This window comes from Diospyros lotus, chromosome 10 (assembly GCF_014633365.1).
Source record: "Diospyros lotus cultivar Yz01 chromosome 10, ASM1463336v1, whole genome shotgun sequence".
Classification (NCBI taxonomy): Eukaryota; Viridiplantae; Streptophyta; class Magnoliopsida; order Ericales; family Ebenaceae; genus Diospyros; species Diospyros lotus.
In genome coordinates, this window is record NC_068347.1 from 28,450,564 (window position 1) to 28,465,810 (window position 15,247).

Genomic DNA, 15,247 nt, shown 5'->3' on the forward strand with positions numbered 1-15,247 from the left:
TAGTACACATTAACTACAGTGGCAGAGCGAAGAAAAAATTTTAGTCCGGGCCAAAGTATAGTTTTAGCCCTGGTCAAATTATAAAAATTATAATTATTCATACTAATATATATAAAAGCTCAAAAAAAAAAAAAAGCCAGCTGGGGCCAAGGCCCCAGCTGGCCAAAACGTGGCTCCGCCACTGATTAACTAGTAATAAATAGTAAAGATATTAATAAGAACACTAGTATAACAGTATTATAAAATTTTAGTATAGAAATAAAATTTATAATCACTATCATTAATCGTTATTGTTAATACTGTAACGTTAGTAATATCATGAACATTGTTTTAGTAATATTAATCTCATAAAATTATCAATATAATTTCTTCATTATTTTTATATAGTAATAACACTATTAACAAGTTATGGCCATTAAATTATAATATTAGCAATATCATGAATGATATTGATAATATGACAATCTAATAGTAAGGATAATATTATAATTACTCATACTTAATATTATATGACCATCTTTGTTGTATGGATGATGAATTCTCGTAGTTAAAAATGTGAGTGTAGCTGAGATTAGAATATTTAATAGATGTACTGCCATACAAGAAAAGACAAAATGAGAAATAGAATTATACTTAGAAATGTTAAGTGCCACCTATTGAAGATAAGCTACTAGAATGATGATTAAGATAATTTGAATATGTGAGAAGAAGACCAACCGATATAAGTTGTTGATTCCTGGGTAAGATATAAGGAATTATTGGCTATAATCTCAAGAGATTCATTAGTCAAATGACTCAAATCATCCTTGGTTTAGATGCTAATCTTATCTTTAGTTTTTAGAAACTGTTAAAGATTATTCTTTGACCGGTTTTTAGGATACTTTCCTATCCTTGTACAATCAACCTTTCCTATGTTTTTTGTACAGCCTAATCTTTCGCAAGTATAATCTTTCCTATGATGTAATCTCCAACCCTATAAATAGGGCTGTATTACTTGTGTAAAAATATGAGAAACAATTTATTTCCACATGGTATTAGAGCCATAGTTTTTTCCTCCCCATTGCTTCCTTGGTCTGGTCTGATTACTATGTGCCTTTATTGCCACAATATTGTCTTCTTTGTTGGCCTTTATTGCCTTATATAATGTTAGAAATTTCCAAAACCACACCTCCTATGGCTACGGGAGATGCTGTTCCGTTTGAATAACCAACTGGTAATGCTTCTACCAATGAGCTACTAGGGATGTATCATTCATATCGTCTAGATGGCAGAAACTATCTCCAATGGTCTCAACTAGTGAGAACTTTCCTAAATGGCCGAGGAAGATAGCTTATCTGACTGAACCAACACCCAAGACCTTTGATCCACCGTATGGGATGTTGAGGACAATGATAATGTCTTGGCTCTGGAACTCTATGCTGCTGGATGTAAGAAGAATTACATGTTTTTATCTTCAACAAAGGATATTTGGGAAATGGTTAAACGAACCTATTCTAAAGTGCAAGATACTTCTGTTATCTTTGAGATTAAAATAAAAATAAGTGGTTCCAACCAGGGATCTTTGTTGATGACCGATTATTACAATAGGATGAATGGGTGTTGGTTTGAGTTTGATCATTATCAGGACATAAAAATGGTGTGCAGGAAGATGCTTCTATCCTTACTTCCATATTTGAAAGGGACAAAATTGTAGAGTTCTTGGTTGGTCTTAATCCCGAGCATGATTAGGTGAGAGTACAGATTCTTGGTAGGGGGAAACTTCCATCCCTCAATGAGGTATTTTCTATGATCCGTAGTGAAGAACATAGAAGAATAGCGATGTTTAATGAGTCTAATCTTGAGTGGGCAGCCATAGTGTCCAACTAGATGGATGGATCATGTTCCGGGTCACAACAACAAAGGAATGACTCACCCTAGACAACAAAGCCGAGAAGGTTTGTGGTGTTCATATTGCAAAAAACCGAAGCACTCTAGAGAAACATATTTTGAGTTGCAAGGAAAGGAGGTTCTTCTAAATAAGATGGGAGGCTTTTGGAATTTGCAACCCAGAAATCAAGCGCAAGCCCATCTCACAACCAAGGAATATGAGGAAACAACCACAGAAAAGACAGATCCTACTGCAACTTCTGACCTAGGTGAACTAAATGTTGAAGAAATCAGTAAAAGCTAAAATCATTCATGTAAATTATTCAGAATGGATCTTGTTCTCTGGCACAAGCAAAGTACGCGTCTTAATTTTGAGTCTTTTATTGCCTCACAAACTGATAAGAATGGCTTATGGATTCTAGATTCAGGAGCTACCGACCACATAACCTATGACTCAAAATGTTTTTGAAAACTATAAACCAATGGCTAGTTCCAAAACAATAGCGGCAGCCAATGGTCATACAGTTCCTATAGTAGGCCAGGGAAGTGTTATTCTTAATTCATCACTTCCTGTTCAGCATGTTTTTCAAATTCCTAATCTGTCTACCAATCTAATTTCTGTTCATTAGCTCACCAAAGACCTTAACTACTGTGTTGTTTTCGCTCCTCATGCTTGTGAGTTTTAGGAATTGGACTCGGGGAAAATGACTGGTATTATTAAGGAACGGAATGGGCTATACTATTTGAAGAGGGACTGTGAGATCACTAAAGGGGACCAGCCTATCCTTGCCTGCTCATCATAGCCTACTCCTGCCATGACTAAAATATGGCTCCAACACTTTCATTTAGGCCATCCTCCTTTTAGTTTGTTGCAAACCATGTTTCCTTCTTTGTTTAAGGGTTTAAATGTTACTAGTTTTCATTGTGATGTGTGTGAATTCTCCAATCATCACTGAGTGTCCTATCCAATCGGAATAAACTCTCTTCTATTCCATTTTCTTTGGTGCACTCCGATGTTTAGGGACCATCTAGGATTCCTAATTGTTTTGGGGCTAGATGGTTCATTTTATTCATTGATGATTCTGTAACTAATCAAGCTTTAAACATTTCAGCTTTGTTTTTCTCTGGTCTTACCTAGCTTGCAGTATTTATGGTTGAATGTGTATACCTAGAGGATTTTTTCTCTACTTTTGAGATATCCTCTTTCTTTAACCTCCAACCCGGGAAGGGTATATCATTGGTTCTTCACCTGCTTAACTTGAAATGAAAAGAAATGACACCAGACACATACTAATTTTTCTCTATATAGGAAATTACATAATGAAGACACTCCGACAAATCAAAGGTATATATGGAAAGCACCGTTGATATAGATGTTGTGAACTCTATACATGAAATGAATAAAATGGCTGATGAATTTCTTATTTAAAAAATATCAATGGCATACTAACTTTTTAGGATAGAAGATCATGTACGTGTATATATGCAGTCGTGTGTGCAATATTCCATGTTTAATCTGGAACCTGTGGTAATGTATGCCAAAGAGATTGAGCAAGATGGCAGCACTAGTATCTAACGCCTGTCTATGGTAGCAGTATTATGTGGAATGTCATGCCGATAATGTCATGACACAAATTTGAGGAGAGTGAAACCAGTTTGTGCATCTGCCCCTAAAAAAAAAAAATATATAACTAGCTTCCGTATGCCTTGTCTGTACGTGTAGAAAGGCAACACAATAATAATAGGGTAATATAAGGTTATGACATTTATAGGTGCAGGATACCTAGTGATGGAGCAGGATAAATGGTTTCTTGTCTTAAGTCAACATACCAACCCCCACTCCACCTCAGAAGAAGTAAAATAAGGAATTCACTTAGGTAGTGTTTATTAATAATCAAGATATGTGGTGAAAAGGGTAAGACATGGGAAGCATTCTGGATTTTTGTCCTTTCTAATGTGTTTGTGTTTATTAAACTTATCTGACAATCCCTGAAAAAACCCTTACGTGACTTCTTATTTGACTTTTTATAGATAAATTTATTTGGCTCCCCTTTCAGATAAATTTATTTGATATTTTACAGATAAACGTAAATTATCTATATGCCAATTGTATAAAAGCCTCACCCATTTCTCTTCTCATTGTTCATCTTCTTCCTTGAGGATTGCTGTTCATCTTCTTTGTCGCCACTGTCCATTTGGCCACTGATCTTCCTCGCCTTTCATCTTCTTCCTCATCATCGAATCATCCGGCCACCGTTGGTCTCCCTTTCCCCTTTGCTTCACTGTTCGGCGACTGCTGATCTTCCCCCTTGGCTTCCCGTCCGTCCACTGGTCTTTCTTTGATCTTCCTTTTATCTCCTTGGCTTCATCGATCTTCCGTTGATCTTCTTCTTCTTCGATCTTCCTTCATCTGCTTTATCTTGACTATTCTATATCTTGGTATGGAAATTATTTCAACCTTATCTTAATACTCCTTTATCTTGCTCATTTTAACAAATGATACCTTAATAGAGTAGCACTTTGTCGCTTAATTATTAGAAATGACCACTAACACTCTTTAAGGCAGGATAGGGAAGAACTTAAAAAGAAGTGTGAAGAATTATCTGGTTGATATGATTCCGTTATTCTTCTATTAGACACTGCATGATAGTCTCACTCTTCTAATATATGTGCTTCTTAAACATCTGGTTAGTTGGAGCAGTTGGGGATGGTTGGAATTAATCAGGGTGCCTACAGAACTTGATCTGATTAGCTTAACCCAGCAAATTGTAAAATTACTTATATTTTCCTTTATGCGCAGATTGATGTTGAATGCCTCCTGCTGTGGATCGATTTACCTCATAGGAACTTGATATGAAAGGGCAAAAAGTTGGAGACTATAACTCAGCAAGTTGGCGGATATAAAGTTGGAACTAGAAACTGAATTGCGGCGATAAGGCAGGCTGGCCAGTGGCCTTCTGTCTCGAACTCAAAAGCCTACTGGGTTGTGTAATAGCAAAAAAACCTCACATTTTCCTCATCTTTTCCCCTCCTTTTTAATTTCAGTTTTTTTGCTTTGACAGTTGCTCGCACAAAGTTTCCTTAGTTAAAAGCTTGTAAGTTTTTAATGTACGCATTGGTAGATTTTCGATAACCAAATATGTAACGTTTATGGTTGTGCTAATTGATGCTTTACCTGCACATATGCAAAAGCTTGCGGTAGCATTACCAGTTTAGTTTCAATACATAGCTTACTAGAAGAGTCTTCAGATATCATCTCTTCCCTTACAAAGCTATCATTAGGCTAAACTTGATTAACTATCCTGCAGTTTTTGCGGATTTCACCACTTTGTCTTGTTAGCGGTCCCAAGCTTCCCATTTTCAGCATAGATCTCTTGAACTCCTCGAAGAAGATGATTGGGTCATCCGCATAAGATTCAACAATTCCACGTGTCTTCTCATCTCTGGCCACAAGGACCTGGTCGGACACCAGTAGTCCCTCGCCGGAGATTAGGTTGACAAAGTACTGGTTGTCAAATGTTGATGGGGTCACAAGGTCAAGCTGTGCTAATGTTGTGTTGCTGTTGGGATCTGAGCACAGCTGCTGGAGTGACTGCAAGAATTCTATATTGGAATCTTGGCTGTTCAAGTTGCTGTTTCCATTCAGCCTAGAGCTGAATGTGGAGCACCTAGCTTTCCCCAATGTGTGCGCCCCTGCAAAAGAGAGTCATGGAGGTATTCTCTCACCAACCACACACCCTGCGTGACTTGGTAATCAACCAAACCGAGAGACCACCAAACTGAAAATGAAGGTACCTGAGAGGGTAACCATGTCACTTAGAGTAAGGCCAACCTTTTGGAAGTTGGCCTCAAGTGTTGCTACATTGGAATTAGGGCTTGGAATGTTGTTGTTTGCAGCTGCTCTGCTTGCAGTTAGGCTGTCCCTCCTTCCCGTCTGGACTTCCCAGCTTGGGCCTCCTGACTAAGCCATATTCGGAACTTCTAATTAGCGTAAGATTAGTACACATTGGTTCATCAATTTTGACTAGAATAGTGTGACAGAATAGCAGTCCCAATATTACGTTATCACATTGACATGGGATTAGAGTCCAGTTTATATCTTGCCACTGAATTCATATTTTGAATTTTGAATATGAGTTGCATAATGGGTACATACAAGGACAACCGAGTCTCTGGCTGCAATGGCAAGAATATCAGCACAAGATACTGTCTCGGGGCAAACAGATTCAAGAGCAGATTTTATTGCATCGATGACTTCAAACCCTCGCAGGGAGTTCAAGTTTGGTGCAGCAGTTTTTTCTCCGACGAAACTCCGCGTGTCATCTAGTAACACTGAAGCATCACATCCCTGCAAATTAAGCTTACAACTCACATCATAACGGTTAAGAGCAGTTAAGAACATAGAACAGAAACGGGTAATATAACTTGCATTGACAAAGCAGTCATGGAAATGGAGACGAAGTAGCGAAGCTGCCATCCTCGGATCGTCAGAAACCGCCTTCGCCACCCATGAGAAGATGATGGGTTCTGCCTGCGGGCAGCTATCTTGGTACAAGCCAAATTGCAGCTCAAAGTTGCCACCATCAAGGCATGCTTCATTAGAGTAGCTTGAGGTATCTGATAAAGCCGTTGGCATGTTCTTGAGCATGAGCAAGTAGAAAGCTAAGAACAAGGCCATGGTTGCAGCTAGCCTTCCGATCAGTGCTAGCTAGCTTTGGTTAGTTTGGTTTTAGTAGAGTAGGCTTTGAGGTTGGCTCTATATAATGGTTGCTTGGAGGCATGCAGATCCTAGTACCGAAGGACTAGTAGGAGCAGAAGAAGACACAGTCAAGAGTAGAGCAGGTGGTTAGTTGTGAATGACATACTCTAGTTGTTTTCACCTAAGGCCCATGTGCTGCTTCGTGCGTTTGTGATCTCTTTTACTCGGCAAAGTTTCAGTTTCTACATGGAGAGAGAGAGAGAGAGAGAGAGAGAGAGAGAGAGAGTAGCGTCAAATATGAATAGATTAATTAATGAGTTTTATTTTTGTTTCTATGTTATTCAGTTTAATTTAATTTCATATTAACTATGTTATCTAATATAACTGTATGAGTACCTTTATCTATTACTATCTCATAGAATTTTTTAATATGAAAATGGTGTTAGAATCTTATCTCATCATTTTCTTGTTAGAGATTTCTTGATGTAATATTTTGTCATATTATTTTTTACAAGAATTTGTATTTTCAATTTGATTTTTAAAAATGTATTAAAATTATGAATATTGTGTAATTATTCTAACTTGGTTTGGATAAGGTGCATGTAATTATGACGATAAAAAAGAATTAAAAATAACTTTATAGTCAATAAATTTGTGCCATACACAATATATATATATATAATATTTATCAAAATTTATGGCTTAGACATCCCAAATAGAAGATTTATGAGTTTAGGAATGTCTTTTTTAAGCTTAGCTTTGTTGAAAGAAGGTTGGTTACTCCTACTTGGGTTTATGACATAATACTATGACTTCCTCATAACACACTTTGTGTGTGTGTCCATTTTTGTAATGACAAGAATTTTGATCTCCATTATGAAATATATATCACTACGGGTTTCTTTCTCTACATACAATCCCTACCTTCTTTGCTCGTCGGGTGTGACTAAGTCTCTCAATGCTGCCAACAAGCATGTGTTGTTTGTCGATCTCAAAGTTGTTAAATGATATTTTCTGCTCTTTTGCTTTTCTCTTTCTATTATTACCTACTTCTACCCTCCTTTGTTGCAACCTCTGTCTATTCTCCCCCCCTCTCTTTCTTTCCTTCACCCACTTGTTCCCATTGCAATCTAACCTATAATTTGTGGAAACCCTAAATCAACTAAACTACAAAAACTCTCCCATTTGGGAACCCCTTCCTAATTCAATTTACTTCATGGAGGTTCCATTAGCAAGTTGGTCATTGGACCCTAAGAAACAGGCAAATGGTCTTCACATTCAAAGATATGTTGGATGTGCTCCGGCCCTACTCGTCCATTGCCTTTGTTTGTTGTTTGGGACTTGTATAAGATGTTTGTTTCTTCGCGTTTGTTTAGTCTTTCATAAATGGTGGATGAGCTCGTGTTTATGCCCCTTGGTTTGTTCCATTTTGTATATGTTTGGAGGATTTGTTCAATTTTGTCGACGGCTAGGTCTAGTGTTTTTTTCTCTCCCCCTATTGCAAGCATCTTGGGTTTTTTGACTGTAGAACTTTTAAATAAATAGCAAAACGATATATAAAATACTTGGATCGCAGTGGAATACTTGAATCTGATTTGGCTAACAACATCCGTGGAAGAAAACTATAAAAGCTTTCTTATCCGTCCACTCTTTGTCCGCCCAAGACTCGAGTGGTGATGCCGAAGACGGTATATGAGCGATTAGAAACTGATTCTGATTGTCGTTTTTCCATTAGACTTTATGTCTATTTATAGGTATCACAAAGATACAGATAAACATATCTTTATAGGAATTTGAATCTAATTCAAATTCCAATTACTTATCCCATTATATTGTTAAAATCCAAATGTTAATGAATTTGAAACAAATTCAAATTCATAACATTTATCTTATCATTGGGAACTTATCCTAACGTAACCGCAATTCTAACAATCTCCCACTCAGGTACATGGGATAATGCTCAACTCATCTTCTCATACAAGACGTCAAAGGGTGCGACCTTGATGACAATGATAAGAGTACTATATCAAACAATCACCAATGCTAACATAGTACTACCGCAAAAAGAAATAAATGAGGGCAATGCCATCTATGCCTTAGATAATAAATAACACATCTATCAAATGCTTCCAATATCTCAAGAGTAACTCTGAACAGCATTTGATCATTAATCGAAGTTCTTGCACTCATGATCATCACACAGATGATCGTTTGGACTATGAGTTGCAAAACTTACATGACGTGGTATAAATTATCTTTCCCAAAATTCAAACCAATCCATCTCTTGGTTCAATCACTTGCCCAGACATGGCTCGCCTAGTTGCTTTCTTGCTGGCCAATTGGGTGACATGCTAAAGTAGTGTAATTGAACCTCAACTTCATGAAACAATTTTAGGTCAGAAGGCATATGTGAATAGGGTCCCACGCAGTGACAGAGAGAGAACAATCTTGTCACTTCCCTATAGCGGTCATACAAGCTCATGTTGTATGATGTGCATGCTACGGTGGAGCTCCCACTAATCAGGGATGTCACACTCAAAACACTATATAGATGTCGGCCCAGTCACCACATAGGCACTAGCCTGAGTTACTCAACTTATGAATACTCACATCCTGCTTTTCTCAGGCTTGATATGGAATTCAAAGAATATCCATATTTGACTTCTTCAAATAAGTCTCATCTTAGCCGTACTAAGGCGACAATAATAATCTTGGATACCCCTCATGTATCAAGGCACTTACATTGACCACATAAGTCAAAGAGCAAGCTGTCTCATCCTGCACACCACACAGGTGTTAGGGCGATCGTCTGCGTGAGTGGACCGATCCAAACCTGGTGACATTCACGAACATGTGCAATTATTTTCATATTTTCTATATCAACAACACAATGTCATATAATGAAAACAGAAAGAAGATAACAAATATCCATCAGCATAAATCAAAATGAATGTCGTAAACAATGATCAAATGTAGAACTCAAATTCTACGTAATCCCATACGCCTCACATGAGATTCAAATACATTCCTGCTAAGTGGCTTTGTCAATGGGTTAGCCAACATTTCAGTGCTAAGAATATAACTTAAAATCACTTCTTTATCCATGATCAATCCTCTAATGTAGTGATATCTTCTTCTTATGTGCTTTCCTCTATCATGGAATTTGGGGTCATGTGCGAACTGTATCGCAGCCATGTTGTCGATACGAATTTCGACAGGTTCATCAGCCTGAGCTGTTACCCCGAGCTCTCGAAGGAAAGCACTAAGCTATGATGCATGTCTTCCAGCTTCTGAGCTAGCCACATATTCTGCTTCCATGGTTGACTGAGTAACACAATCTTGCTTCTTGCTTCGCCAAGAAATAGAGCCTCCACTAAGAGTGAAAACATATGCTGATGTGGAGACACTATCATCTTTATCTCCTCCAAAATCAGCATCAGTGTAACCATGAACTTTCATATCTCTACCTTGGAAAGCTAGGGCATAATCATGAGTACCACGTAGATACCTCATAATTCTCTTGACAACTCTCCAATGTATCTCACCAGGATTACTTTGGTATCTGCTTACTAGCCCAACATCGAAACAGATATCAGGATGAGTACACTTCATAAGGTACATGAGACTCCCAATAACACTAGCGTATGGTTTCTTTTCCATTAGTTTCATTTCTTCTTCTGTTTTTGGGCACTGACTAGTACTCAAGGTGCAACCCTTATCAATTGGAGTATCAACAGGCTTTGAGTTATCCATATTAAATCGTTCAAGGATCTTACGAAGGTAAGTCTCTTGAAACAAACTCAAAAGCCTCATTAAGCGATCCCTCGAGATCTTAACTCCGAGGATATAACTCGCTTCTCCTAAATTCTTCATCTCAAAGACAGAGGATAGTCATTCCTTAATGGTGTTGATCATCTCCAAGTTGTTTCCAACCAATAAGATGTCATCTACATATAAAGACAAAATCAAGAACCCATCTTTTGTCCGTTGGATATACACAATGGTCTTCCTCCATCATGGTCAAACCAATAGAGGTGATGGCTTCATGAAACCGTAGATACCATTGTTTAGACGACTACTTGAGACCATATATGGATCGTTTGAGACGACACACTTTGCCCTTCAGTAACAAAACCGATTTGTTGATCCATATATATCTCGTCGTCTAGTTTTCCATTGAGAAATGCTGTCTTGGCATCCATCTGGTGTAGCTCAAGATCTAAATGAGCGACGATTACTAGAATCACGCGAATAGAGTCAAATCTCACCACAAGAGAAAATGTCTCTAAGAAATCTACACCCTCCATTTGGGTGTAGCCCTTCGCGACCAAACGGGCTTTATACTTGTCGATTGATCCATCAGCTCAGCGTTTGATTTTCAAGACCCACTTGTTACCAATCGCCTTTCTATTTGGTGGAAGATCAACAAGTTCCCACACCTTGTTCTTATCCATCGAGTCCATTTCCTCTTTCATAGCGATCAACCATTGATCTCGGTTTGGGGAGGTTAAGACTTCTTCATAAGAAGTCAGCTCACTGTCATCCGACATGGCACACATAAGTACCCTTTCCTCAACATCATCGAAATGACGACGAGGGATAAGCCCATGTTGGCTGCGTCGAATTACTTGAGTCTCCGAAGTACTATCTATGGGTTCACTCCCACTAACTGTAGGAATTCTCCCACTGACAAATGGAACTTCCTCTTGTAACTCATACAATTGGGAGTCCTTATCAACCTCACCGATTCTTGGGAACTCATTCTCAAGAAACTCTATATCCCGAGATTCTTTCTCAGTCAAACCCCTACTAGGATGTTCACCATACATGACGTATCCTTTTGAACCCGCATGATACCGAATGAACACCTTCTTGCTGGCTCTTGGTCTAAGTTTTCCATACTTGTGGGACGTGCTATGAACATATCCAGCTGATCCCCAAGGCCGCAAGTGATCCAAGTTTGGACTTCTACCAGTCCATAACTCATAAGGGGTAGAAGGCACGGACTTGTTTGGAACACGATTAAGAATGTAGGTTGCAGTCAACAACACATCTCCCTAGAAACTAATTGGGAGATTCGCTTGCGCTAACATCGATCTAACCATTTCCAACAAAGTCCTATTTCAGCGTTCTGTAACATCATTTTGTTGTGGAGTGCCAGGAATAGTTAGGTGTCGAACTATACATTTTTCCTCACATAGACTTTTAAACTGATCAGAAAGATATTCACGGCCTCTATCGGTTCAAAGAGTTTTTAAGCTCTTATCCATCTTATTTTCAATCTCATGCACAAAGCGTCTGAAGCAATCTAAAGCTTCTGACTTGTGAGAAATCAGATACACGTAACCGAAACGTGAATAATCATCTATGAAGGTAATAAAATGTGATGCACCATGACGTGCCCTCACATTCATAGGACCGCATATGTCGGAGTGAACTAACTCCAAAGGACAAGATGCACGGGAAGCCTTACCAAAAGGTTTCCTCTTGGCCTTACCTGCTAAGCAAGGCTCACACACAGTGAGTCTCACTTTACTGAGAGATCTCAATAGACCTTCTCTCGCTAGCCTTGCCATCCTTTCTTGACCCACATGACCAAGTCTCTTGTGCCACAAATCACAATCAACATTTATGTTAGAAGAAGTAGAAGAAACTAAAGCAATAGAATGGTTATTAAAACATGATCCAAATTAAGTTTGAAAAAACCATCTACTAAGAAACCACCACCAAAGAATGTATCATCCAAATAGATGTTCACGCTAGTATCATGGAAAAAAAAAGAATAACCTTGCCCTAATAAACATGCTACTGATAATAGATTACACTGGACTCCAAGAGCATACATAATGTCCTTCAGGAGTAGAATCTTTCCATTCTTCATCTTGAGCTGGAACAAACCAACTCTAAGAACTTCTTCTTGTGTGCCATTCCCAAGCGTGACGTACTGAGTTTCCGCTGGCACCCGGTGGTAATCCACAAACCCTTCTTTCTCAACACTTATGTGTCGTGTTGCTCCTGTATCCACAATCCACTCAGGACGTGAGTATGCAACTAATGCATGCGAGCAAACATAAATCAAAGGGGAATAAGAAAAGAAATATATCTTCTTTGGCTCTGGATAATCCCGAGCGAAGGGACCCTTCTTTTTACAATTATAACATTTCAATTTGGACAAGTCTTTCTTTTCACGTGCCCCTCTTTTGGCCTTCTTGCTCTTGCCAATATTAGGTGTAGGCCCTGATGCCTTCGATTCTTGTCTCTTGTGTTTGGGCACAAAGCCCTCACGTTTGTCGACCTTGGCTACAAAAGCTACCACACGGTTCGCTTCAACGCGCTCCGCCTCAAGCTCCAAGTGACGTGAAATATCATCAAAAGTTTTGATATTTTCGCTGTGTGTCATAAGGAGCTTCACCCCTAGGAGTTGCTGCTCATCAGTAAGCGCTACTCCCGCACTCTGAAGATCTCTATTAAGTGAACCCATTACTCTCAAATGCTTAGCCATGCGATCGGCCCGCATGCTAACAAGCATCGCAAGACGAGCATAACAGTCCCTCTCAAGCCATTTGTCATAGGCCTGTTGTGTCGCCAAGGAAACATTTTCCCCTTGCGGCATGGGATGTGAAGTCTCTAAAACGTCCCATACTTTCTCCATCTGAAGTAGATACTGAATCTACTTCTCCCATGTGGAGTAGTTGGACCCATCCAACTTATCTATTTTGGTCATGCTTCCAGTAATTGAACTAGTGGCCTTTGATCACTGAATCAGGGACAACAAAAGACATTCAATGCACATGTTTAAAGTAAACAATTAAATCAAATATTTAGCTATGCACTTCGGGATCAACAGATCGCCAGGCTTCAAAGTCATCACCCTTAATGCTCAACTAAAATATTATGACTTAATTGTTTATGTGGAACTAATCCACAATATCCAACAATATATTAGGAACCCACACAAGGCCCAAGATCGGTACTAAACCGAAGTTAATTATCAATAAGCAAATAAAACTAAATATTTGCAAGCAATGGATAATTAATTAAGTTAACAAAAAATGCCACATCACATCTATTTATAATTTTAGACTCAAAATTAAACTTATTAATTTATGGTCTAAAAGAATAAATCAAACAAATATCATGACAATATTAAAACACATAATAAAAGTCATGAAAACAATCTTACTAATTACAAAAATTAATAATCCAGAATTAAATATTTCTAAAAGAAATAATTCTGTTTTTTTTAATTCAAACTTGAATTTATTATTTAATTTAAAACTTTAGGCACAAAATTAAACTAATTAATTAATAGCCCAAAGCACAATCCAAATGATTAAATAAAAAACCCAATAGAATGGCCCAAAACAAAATTGAGGTCTAAAAGATTTTTAAAAAAACAAACTGATCCATTTGTTAATAAAATCATTGGCCCAAGCCCAAAGCCCAAGCCCAGTTGGAATTAAAACAAATTCAGAACTCATCTGGATCTTTAAATAAAGCAGGTCAATAGATCAGCTCTGACCCAATGGGTCAACCCAGCACTCAACTGGGTCTTATTCTTCTCCAAACCCATAGGGTTTTCTGGGCAACCATGCACCGCCGCTGCCTTCTTCCTCCACCGCTACTGATCGCCCCTTCATCTTCTCCGTCTGACGCTGCCGACTGTGAAGATCGACGATCGACCGGTGGCTAGCAACGGCCACCATCGGTCATCGGGCATTCCCAAAAATAGAAGAAACCGCGGCCACGGTGAACAGATCAAGCCATGGCCGCCGTCTTCCATTCATTAATAGCGGCTATGGAGGCAGCCGTTCGACAACCCACGTCGAACCCATGACAGAGAACAGAAGATAGAGACATCGGCCATGACAGAGCATTCATAGCGACGTGCCATGACCCATTAAAAGTTGGCCAGCAACCTGCTACTAGCAACGCCCATGGCGGTGGCCCACTACGGGTATAAACAACCAACCATTGGCCATGGCAGAAGGCAAAGGGTCTCGGCCATGGCTGATTTCCAGCCTCCAGCAACGGATCTCCCACTAACCGCGACATACGCAACCGCTGTAGATGGTCTCAGCCACCGGTCGTGACGAACACAATCGCCGTCGATAACGCCTCAGCCAATGCGAGGATGGCCGAGGAGCATCATGCCCAGCAGCCATGACAAACATGGTCGCTGGCAACTGCCTCAGTCCTGTCTATAATATAACGGACAGAAAATGATTTTCACACAAAAAATACCATGAGCTACAAATATCGAGACTGATCGTAGCAAACAGAGAGACCAAAATTATTTCACTTAGAAAGATACTAGGCGTTACTGATTTCACACGAAAAATAATCTTACACGTGAAATATCACAAGTTACATAAAAAAAAAACTCGCGAATACAATTGGTTAATCCTAACGGTGTAGACAAATCAACAAAAGCTTTGATACCATTGTAGAACTTTTAAATAAATAGCAAAACGGTATGTAAAATACCTAGATCGCAGCGGAATACTCGAATCTAATTTACCTAACAACCTCCGTGGAAGAAAACTATAAAAACTTTCTTATCCGTCCATCCCTTGTCTGCTCAAGGCTCGAGTGGTGATGCCAAAGACAGTATATGAGCAATCAAAAACTGATTATGATTGTCATTGTTTTTTCATTAGATTCTATATCTATTTATAGGTA

General features: G+C 38.8%; 2 protein-coding genes across 3 annotated transcripts in view; one reads left to right on the top strand and one right to left on the bottom strand.

Moving 5' to 3' along the window:
• LOC127811318 (flowering time control protein FCA) overlaps positions 1-5,050 on the top strand; it is a 35,655-nt gene extending 30,605 nt beyond the window's left edge. The window contains exon 19 of the mRNA XM_052351062.1: positions 4,667-5,050. Within this exon, the coding sequence (XP_052207022.1) occupies positions 4,667-4,671 (5 nt within the window). The 3' untranslated portion in view covers positions 4,672-5,050. The remainder of the gene's footprint in view (positions 1-4,666) is intronic.
• Positions 5,051-5,109: 59 nt separating this feature from the next.
• LOC127811319 (peroxidase 40) lies at positions 5,110-6,827 on the bottom strand. Of its 2 annotated transcripts, XM_052351064.1 has the most exons (4): positions 6,296-6,827; positions 6,023-6,214; positions 5,662-5,827; positions 5,110-5,559 (listed from the first exon to the last, which is right to left on the bottom strand). In XM_052351064.1, the coding sequence occupies exons 1-4, from the start codon at positions 6,542-6,544 to the stop codon at positions 5,150-5,152; spliced, it is 1,017 nt and encodes a 338-aa protein (XP_052207024.1). In that variant the 5' UTR covers positions 6,545-6,827; the 3' UTR covers positions 5,110-5,149. The 2 variants fall into 2 exon arrangements, with proteins under 2 accessions (XP_052207024.1, XP_052207023.1); XM_052351063.1 differs by having other exon boundaries at positions 6,023-6,827.
• Between the last annotated feature and the right edge of the window lie 8,420 nt (positions 6,828-15,247).

Coding starts and splice junctions, on each gene's coding strand:
- LOC127811319 (XM_052351063.1), bottom strand. CDS start 6,544: ATGGCCTTGTTCTTAGCTTTCTACTTGCTCATGCTCAAGAACATGCCA. Junction 5,828..6,022: donor CCAGAGACTCGGTTGTCCTT/GTATGTACCCAT, acceptor AATATGGCTTAG/TCAGGAGGCCCAAGCTGGGA. Junction 5,560..5,661: donor TGACATGGTTACCCTCTCAG/GTACCTTCATTT, acceptor TCTCTTTTGCAG/GGGCGCACACATTGGGGAAA.